This window comes from Chenopodium album, chromosome 12 (genome assembly GCF_948465745.1).
Source record: "Chenopodium album chromosome 12, dcCheAlbu1.1, whole genome shotgun sequence".
Classification (NCBI taxonomy): Eukaryota; Viridiplantae; Streptophyta; class Magnoliopsida; order Caryophyllales; family Amaranthaceae; genus Chenopodium; species Chenopodium album.
In genome coordinates, this window is record NC_137845.1 from 52,548,557 (window position 1) to 52,558,657 (window position 10,101).

The 10,101-nt window shown below is 37.3% G+C and overlaps 1 protein-coding gene across 1 annotated transcript; it reads left to right on the forward strand.

Annotated features, from left to right (window-relative positions):
* The first annotated feature begins 2,049 nt into the window (after positions 1 to 2,049).
* LOC145571341 (uncharacterized) lies at positions 2,050 to 5,928 on the forward strand. The gene is made up of 6 exons (XM_081630393.1): positions 2,050 to 2,145; positions 2,336 to 2,469; positions 2,590 to 2,733; positions 2,820 to 2,847; positions 4,342 to 5,076; positions 5,146 to 5,928. Exons 1-6 carry the CDS (start codon positions 2,050 to 2,052, stop codon positions 5,926 to 5,928), a joined length of 1,920 nt encoding a protein of 639 aa, XP_081486519.1.
* The last annotated feature ends 4,173 nt before the right edge of the window (positions 5,929 to 10,101 follow it).

A 10,101-nucleotide genomic window follows, 5' to 3' on the forward strand; every position in this document is an offset into this window, starting at 1 on the left:
TAAAAGTCCAAGAAATAAATACTACTTACAGGAATATTATGCTTTTTTTTTTTTTTTTTTTTTTTTTTTTTTTTTTTGAAATGAAAAATACAATCAAATAAACTTTGATTCCCTTTTTAGCAAAATCTGTGAGCTACATGCTCATACAGGTATCTTGTTCATTATCTTATATGTTCTCCTGTCTAGTTGAAGCAATAATTGAGGCTTTTAAACCTTTTAATGGCGTAAGAGAGGACTGTAGTAGACTAACTTAGGAGGGGCACTTTGGGAAGTCTAGTATTATTAGGTTAGTAGTGTTTAGCCTTAGTATAAATAGAGAGAGGGAAGAAAGAAGGAGGTAGGCAGAATTTTGGTGTAAACCCATGAGAGTGATGGCCTAAAGCCATTGATAGAGTTGTGAGCTAAACTCACTTGGAGCTTGATAGGCTAAACCCATCTTTTGTAATCCTTTTTCCATTATCAATCAAAATGTAAAGCTTTCACCTTTATTAATCCTTAGTAATTTTATAATATTTACAATCAGAAAATCAGTTCATTACAGCTGGTGTCAGAGTGATATGGTCTATGACCATGGTTACCTCTGTATCACAACTAAATGGCCTCGAAGAGAAGGTTCAAGTTCAGGAAGAAAGATTGATGCTTTAATTAACAGGACACGAATCATACAAAAGATAGGTTTAGCCTATCAAGCTCCAAGTGAGTTTAGCTCACAACTCTCTATCAACGGCTTTAGGCCATAACTGTCTCATGGATTTACACCAAAATTTAGCCACCTTCTTCTTTCTTCCCTCTCTCTATTTATACTTAGGGCATGCTTGGATTGGGGGTAATATATTAAGGGGGTAATAAAAGTCAAACTTGAAAAAACATAGGCAATTAGAAATGTTGTTATAGAAGACAAGGTGTATACAAATGAAAAAGATAGTTGTGCCATGAGGGAAAGAGAGAGATGGAGGAATTATTATCCTTATAATGAGGGTAATAGTTAACCGCCCCCCCCCCCCCTAGTGTAACCGTTACTCCCAAAATGAGGGTATTAGTTCCTCTTTCTAAACCTCATACCACACCATTACAACATAATTTTCCTTACAATCACACCATCACTATCCCCCCTTCCTTATATTCACTTTCATTTTACTTAGTTTGACTTTTATTACCCTAGTAATACATCTCCCTCAATCCAAGCATGCCCTTAGGGTAAAAACTACTAACCTAATAATACTAGACTACCAATATTGCCCCTCCTTATGTTAGTCTATTACCAGGACTTCTTTTAGTTCTTTATTTACCTGTTATATACCTTTTGTGTGGTCAACTATTTATTATAGATTGGTGATGTGACAATACTGATTCTTGTAACAAATTTGTTCATTGTTTTAACTGCAGGGTGCTGTTACATAGTTTCCTCTATATACTTTAGCCCTTAAATTTGCACACCATGGGGAGAAGATCATTCAGACAGCCATTCATTCTCTAACTCTAAGCATATATAATGGTTCAATTTTTTTTCTTCCCCTTCTTCCGTTCTCCTCTCTTTCCTGGGGAGTGAAGTTCATATAAATGTGAAGATTTTAATTTTGCAACAGTCCTTTTGACTATGCAGTTAGTGATGATATGATCTATCATTCCTGACAACACCTCCAGTATTGAGTACTTCTCTGACTTGGTTCTCAAATTGGGGTACATTCTTTTTCTGTGTATATTAGAATATTGGATTCATAATCATTCACAGGTTGTTGGATGTAAATTTTTTGATTTTATGTAGGATAATAGGGGATGTTAATTTGTTTTCGACACAGGAACATTACTTTTCTGGTAAGAGGACAGAGTTGATATCTATTATAGTCTTTATAGATAAGTTCTTGGGCGACCTTTACTATATTAAGGACATACTTTGTCTTGTTAAATCTCATTTGAACACTATGGTCATTCACAAGCTCCTAGGTTTGCTGGTGGTGACCATAATGGCATAATGAACCTGTATCCCGTTGCAGTTGAAAAAAAAAAAAATGTAAGACATATTCAGATATTCAGGATTATGTCATAGCTATGAAGAATTTAGATGTTTTCATATGTGGATTGTGGAACACTGGCATATCTTACAATAAAAGGATCTGTATTAAATCACTTTTCATGCTTTATGTAGTAATTTTTTGAAAAGAAAGTCCTGTTGTCTAATGTCAAGACAAAGACCATGAGGCAAAAGGATAAGACTGCATATGATTTTAACTAGCTTACATGTTTGACATGTTATGATGTATGTAACATGTTACATTAGCAATTGCTTTTTTGCTGTGATGTGGGATTCCTAAATATATCTTTTGTCTGACTACAGGGTGTCAAGATTACTTCTGTCACTTATCGATATATACTTTCTCATCTACTTCAAGTGGTTGTAAAGAAGGATATGTTGGATTCTGTGGCCAGTCTGATTCTGAGTCCTCATGTGGCATTGGGGTCTTGTGATTGGTACCGAGGACTATGCTGTTGATAGCACTCAAGTTAAGCCATCTTCTGATCAGCCTTGATTGATAGTGGATTATGCATACTGTCAGTATAGGAGTAAGTACTTTTGATTTTAAACTATAGTTTGGTAAACCTTCATTCTCTTGTTGGGTTTTTTTGCATTTCGAAGTGGAATGCTCCTCTATGGAGGTTGTGGCTTGTGAGACGGGTTTTCATCATAATTATAGTTGTTATCACTGTTTTGGACCTTTTAGTTGGCAATTGCAGGTGTTTTTTTGCTGTGGTGTCTTGTAATTGGTCTCGGTTGATACAAGATAGATTTAGTCATTATTTTGTCTGTATCTGTGTTGTAGGTTATACTGGTCAATACGTAATGGTCATGTATGGATTGTAAAAGTTTTGGCTTTTCACTGAGGTTATAATTTCACATCAGTTGATACGAAGTATATTGGAAGGTTGAGGGGTTTCGCTTTTAGAACTGGAAAATAACAATAGTTGTGAAGGCATTAATGGTTTGGAACTGGTGGTTGATTAAGAGGTTGCTGCTGAGGGTTTTGGTGCTGCATTGCATTGTTGCTGCTCTGCTGTCCTTTTTTTTTTTTTTTTTTTTTTTTTGGGTATTTAAAGCATTTTAAAATGATATGTCTACGACGGAAATTCGAAAGCATTTTAGGAGGTGAGAGATGAATAAGTCACCATTCCCTAAAAAAAAAAAAAAAACGACGAACAAGTCACCATTTTAAGGGATTTTTATTCTATCTTAATTGGAGTGATTATGATTTATGAGTGACAAAATGCATAAATTTTGTCCTTTTACACTTTTTTTTGTATTAGAGGAAATGGAGAAAAGGGAAGGAAAGGAAAATAGAGGAATATATTGGCTTTCATTCGGATAACAAATGAGAAAAGAAGAGAATTAGATGAAAAAAAAAGGGATTAAAATGTAAGAAATTGATGTCATGGTATTAGTATCATTCCTATCATCAAATAAATTCTCTTTTTAGTGCAGGATAGGAATAATGTACCCTCTTTCTTGGCTAGCTCAGAAGGCAAAAAATGAAACTTAATCATGTTTGGTTGAAGTCAGAAACACTTCTGTGACCAATCATGTCTGCAATTTGATGCGAGTAGTTGTCAACTCCATCAAACATGAGAGTTTGAACGAAATGATATCTGGTTTTCTTCCAATATCATCAACTTGCAACCCTTGTTGTAGAACATTAATATGTTTCAATCCAGCTATAGGACCTGTGCAGGTTTAGCACATACAACCTATACATGTCTGAAAATAAAAGATAGTGTTTATCCATTATTGTGAGGTTACATATAAAAGCAGACTCCAACTAATAAACCAACACATATTATATAAATACATCATATAATTATACACATTTGCAATTGTAGAAAAGTATTGATGTGTTTTACAAAAGACCTCCTATATGCAACATAACCTTCAACATGATCTCATCTAAAATCAAGCAAAAGCTCAAAAGTCAACTACAAGTTCACTTGCATCCAATTCACAATGCCCCAAATACCCTTAGCCCACCAAAATTCAGGGTTAACAAAAGAAAAAGTTCTGAGATTATAAAGGAATTTAAGTTCATAAATCTTTGTTTTTTTTCATCTTCTTAAGTTTGAACAAAGAGAGAGTGAGTTGTGCTGCAAAAAGATCTGCAAATCTATTAATCAGATTATCACCTTTCATGTAATTCCGCTTTTGGTTGAATTTGTCTGAGATGCAACCTTGCAAATCCGATTCTTACCGTCAGTGGATACCAACTTTCTTTATCAGAAGCATATAATTCGGAATCAAATTAAACAGACTGAATTTTCCTTTAATTGGAAAATGATGTTCTCTTATTCTATAAACAGGAATGTTGTTGTAATTGTGTAGTTTGTTTACTTGCTACCTTTTATATGAGTTATCCTATTATTAAATATTTACACTTTGAAATATCTTACAATCAAGTAGCAGTCTTAACGGATAAAGTGGGAGGTAATCAATCTATTCCTGGTAGATTTGATTTCTTACAATGGCGACTAGATACGGGTCTTATTGCAGTTCCTTTTTCTGGCCCTCGGTTTACCTGGACTAATAATAGGACAGATTCAGACTCGACTCTGGAACGATTAGATAGGGCATATGTGACTTCCCTATGGTTTGATAATCATCCGGATACGGTTGTAAGTCATCAACCTATCCTTTTTTCGGATCATGCGGCAATAATTTCATCTGATATGGCCACCTGGGATCGGACTAGGCGGCCTTATCGTATTGAAAATTGGTGTTTGACGGCGACGGAGGTCCATTCACTCACGGTTTCATGCTTATCCCTGTTTTTTGCCGGGTCTTCGATGTTTTCTTTGTCTAGGAAGCTTGCTTGCCTTAAGGACCAGTTGTTAGCATGGTGTGTTTCCAATAAGAAAACTTGGGGTATTAACTGGAAATCTTTGGCTGTAGCAATAAATCAGGACGATTTTAATCTGGACCGCAGAGTTGACCGTTGTCTTTTTATTACTACAAAAGAGGAGAAAATGGCAGCGGTCCATGCAGCTTTTCATTATTGGCGTCAACGTGCTAAAATTCTGTGGGATGCAACAAGGGAAGTACATTCGAGGTCACTTTTCTCTTTAGTTCAGTCCCGTAGATGACGAAATGTAATTCATTGTCTTCAGGACTCTAATGGGACATGGATTTCGGATCTGGTTGGGATTCGTTCACTTGTGCTTTCGTTTTATCGGGAATTATATACTCCCTCCAACTCTCTAGAGGTTCTTGAGTCTTCTTGGTGGAATCAGCTTCATCTACCCTCTCTTTCCACCTCTCAGCAACAGGGTCTTATACTTCCGTTTTCAAATGACGAAATTCGGACGACCATGTTTGCAATTGGTGACAATAAAACACCAGGTTTGGATGGCTTTCCTTCAACTTTTTTCAAGACTCATTGGTCGGAGGTAGGCCCGTATGTGATTTCTGCAGTAAAACATTTTTTCGCTCATGGTTATATGTTGAAAGAATGGAATCGGACATTTTTAGTCCTTATTCCTAAGGTGGAAACTCCAGAGTCAGTCTCCCAGTTTCGACCAATAGGCCCGTACAATGTTCTGTACAAGTGTATAGCTAAATGCCTTACTGGTCGTCTTTGTCAGGTTTCGCCTTCTTTGGTTTTGGATTACCAGAACGCTTTTGTTCCAGGAAGGTTAATGTCGAACAATGGTTTGACAGCTCATGAGGTTTTATCCTTTATGAATGCTTCGAAAGCTCGTAAGCAGTTCTACGCATCCCATAAGCTTAAAATGAATAAGGCTTATGATCGGGTTAACTTGTCCTTTCTGCTGCGTACCCTCGAAGCTTTTGGGTTCCCTGCATATTGGATTCATATCATTCATCAATGTATTTCAACCGTTCCGTACCAAGTTTTGGTGAATGGTAGTCCTTCGCCTGCCTTTCAGCCTTAGTGTGGCATGCGGCAGGGGGATCCTCTTTCTTCCTACCTCTTTGTCCTTTGCATGGAGGTCTTCTCGGCCTTGCTGAGGCAAGCCGAGAATTTGTCTCAAATTTAGGGTATTCGTATTTCCAGAGGAGCCCCCTCGGTTTCACATTTATTCGTTGCAAATGATTCACTATTGTTCTTCCAAGTTTCTCCGGCGGCGTATGACAATCTTTTGCAATTAGTACACCAGTTTTGTGGGGGTGTCGAGTCAGATGATAAATCTTCAGAAATCTTTCGTTAAGTTTAGTCCTAACACTCCCCCGGATTCCAGGGATTACCTGGAGAAATGTTTGAGTTTGAAGCATCAGCCATCTCTTAGATCTTATTTGGGTCTTCCGGTTGACTTGGGTCGTAGTAAAACTTCAGAGTTTCGGTTTTTTACAGACAAGGTCTCTGCTCGTCTCTCACAATTCCCTTCTCTTAATCTATCTGCAGCGGCAAAGTTAGTCATCATTAACTCGGTGTTGGTGGCTTCTTTCAATCATGTCCTGTCAATGTTTAAGATTCCCGTTTCAATTTGCAACTTTATTGACAACATGTTAGCTCGGTTCTGGTGGAGGTCCTCCTCTTCTTCAAGAGGAATGGCGTTTCGGTCAGCTTCGCTACTACATCTTCCTAAAGGATTGGGAGGTTTGGGTCTTCGTAGTGTGACTCTCGTCAATTAGGCTTTGCTTGCTTGGCAACGATGGCGAATTATTCAGCACCCTTAGTTACTTCTTTCTAGAGTTTTATGTGCCAAATACCCTGCTCTTCGCTAGCTTAGCTCGACTCCGGTTTCTCGCTCTTCTTGGGGTTACCGAGGTTTGATGGAAGGTCAGTTGGTTGTGGTTAGGGGTATAGCCTGGAAGGTGGGTACGGGTTCCCAGGTTCGGATTCTCGATGACGACTGGGTACTCGGAGGTTTGAGTTTGAAGTCTTCTATGTCTGAGTCGGAGGTGCCGACTCACGTTTCTTCTATTATTATTCTGCGCTCTGGCGCGTGGGACGTTTTTAAGATCCATCGGCCTTTTGACAACACAATGGCTCAGCGCAATCTGGCGCTGGAACGGCCGCGTCAAACCATGGATGATTTTGTTTACTGGAAATTTACCAAGGACGGTCAGTTCTCGACCAAATCGTCTTACTCTACGCTGGTACGGCAGTCTACCGTTTTGATTGTTTGTAATCCAGTACCTGCTTAATGGTGGAAACGTTTTTGGGATCTCCCTCTTCTTCCTCGTTTTAAGATGTTTGGTTGGAAGTTGCTCCATGATGCTTTACCCTTGTTGGCCACATTAGCCTCTAAGGGAGTACCAGTTAATTCGGTGTGTATTTTCTACTGATCCAACATTGAGACCACCTTATATCTATTTCGCGACTGTCCCTTCATCAGCCCTCTTTGGCCTCCCGCCCTTTTGACTCTGAATGGAAGCCTCTCTAGTCAATATCCTTTTCAAGCTTGGGTGACGGAGATTGTTTCATCTTAGAGACAACCCAAGGATTTTGCTGCCCTAGTGTCTTTCTTTTCTTTACTTTGGGTTATTTGGATAATGCGGAATCGGTGTGTCTTCCGACAGGCAGTCTAGTCTCCCTCCCTGCTTCGACATATTTCTGAGGAATGGACTACTCGGGTAATTCAAGCGTGTGATTTTCAGCTTCATCTCCTTTCCGTGGCTAGATACTCTGCTCATCCTCATCGTTCCTTGTCTTCATTATACTTGCAGGGTAGTACCTCGGATCGGCTGGATCATTGTCTGATCTTTGATGGTGCTTGGCTTTGTCAGGATAATTGTGCTGGGGCTGGCTGGATTTTTCGAGAAATCTCTTAAGATGTGGTTCTTGGTGGTTCTGCGAAGGCTATTCGTGTTGCTTCTTCTCTGCAGGAAGAATTGGAAGCTTTTCTCTAGGCGCTTCGGGCAGCTGTGCGTCGGGATTATCTTCGTCTTCTCATCTACACTGATTGTGCAGCTTTGGTCTCCTTGTTTCAGCGTTCTGGTTCTCCTGATATCTCCTGTTTGTGGCTGGCTCAGGAGATTAGGGGAATTCTTTTGTTTTTCGGCCTGCCGTCTTTGCAAAGTCCCTCGCCAGTGGGTCGCTCCTGCACATTGGATGGTCGTCCGTGCTCGTGATCGCCAGTTTCTTAGCTGGTCTTTTTAGTTTAGTTCGTTGCCAGGTTCTAGTTTGTAGTTTGTTTTGTTGTTGTTTCGTTGTTAGTACTCTTTGTCAAAAAAAAAAATACACTTTGAAATATCTTAATGATATTCATACGTTAACGATACAAGACCAATAAAAATTTATTAATGAGAAAAGAAATAAAGTCAGTTAAAAACATGGCTGATTCTTCATTATATTAAATTGTAGGTCAATGTTGGTTGACCTCATCTCTATATAATTTACAGGCTTATAGAGTGTTGGTTAGGAAAGAATTTGTCTCAAGTTATGACGATCTAGTTGAACGTGACTATCATGCCACGGAAAAGAGTGGGGAGATCCATATAGGTATTGCAATATTGCATGCTTAATGGGGACTTCGGGTGAAAGTATTAACTCGTCTTACAATAATTTAGCGTACAACCACCTTTTTGGTGAATTTGTGTTGACAAAAAAGTATTATAGGAAATCAACATAAATTATCAATAGTTTATAGTTATACAAGTGAATAGTTTTATTTACCTGATAGATTTCTTTGGGAATCTCTATTCTCCAAACAATTGATTCTTCAAAGAAATTTGGAGTTATTTCAAACCCGAAATCATATTGTCCGAACATTGTTTGCAATGAACCTATACACACAAAAAGCATCATTTAGACTAATTAAGAAGTTAAAACTGTTTACATAACTCAATGACGAAGTTTGGCAGGTATATGAGCTACTTACACTACCTCCAACTGAAGTGGAAACAACTTTTGGATCCATCACAGCCACAATTTTTATCGCATTGGACTTGTATTTCTTCAACTTCTCCTCCCTTTCTGTAACTGTTTTTGTTTTGCATTAGAACATGAAAAATGTAAACAATTAGCATTTGATATAACACCAAAATGTGTAAAAACGAAATATATATATATATATATATATATATATATATATATATATATATATATATATATATATATAAAGCTAAGAATATCCATCCACTTCCAATAGTTTTATACATATATTTGTATAACCTCAATCTGAGCTGTAAATTACCTATAGGTTAACTCGATTCGAAATCAAGACTACCAAAAATATAATTACATGAAATTATTTATGTATTAACAAATTACGTAAATTTATTTATAGAATAAAAAAGTAGCTATAACTACGTAAATATCACAAAGTATATTGCATGTGTATTGATAAATTAAAAACTTTAAAAAATTACATTTATCCATCCCATGTAATACAATTTAATATTAAATAAATTAGGAAAATTTTCTAAAAAATAACACGACCTTTGAACGGTCTGCCAAGAATAACACCACGTTTTGATTATTCCATAATAACATCACCTTTCATGTACTTCTTCCATAAATGGTACAAAAATATGGGTAACCGGTTTTTGCAGGTAAACTTGGTGACCTGACAAGTTTATTGGGGTAAGTCAAGGATTGACTTTCATTTCCCTTCCCCTAAGCCTGCGTGGAATTAGATTCCTCAACCACCCACTGTTTCCCTCTTTAATTCCTTTCTCTCCCAATTTCACTCTCTCTCCATCTCTTCTGTATGAAAAAATTAAGCACCCAACTACAATTGCAGAGCTAATTAATTGCCATAACCAACTCCATCAACTAAGTAGGAGTTTACTGGAGAGTGACGAAAGCAAAGTTGCAATCTTTGGTGTAATGACACTGAAAAAGGTACAATTTTTTTTGCTCAAAATGGTTGAAATTGATTGCGATGGTTTGAGTTAGCAATTTCGTGCATTTAAATTTCAATTTGAAATGATTTATGTAATTTAGTTTGTATACTTAATTATAATTATGCTAGGTAATTATTGGAGTTAGGGGTTAGATTTTTTATATGGAATGCTGCTTAGGATGAATGTTTATTGAATAGTTATGTTATTGATGATGGATTAGGGTTTTGGTGAAGTATTGATGTGATTCGCTGTTGTTTGTAGCCTAATTGTGCTATGTAATTATAGGATGCAATTAGGAATGCTTTTGACAGTTT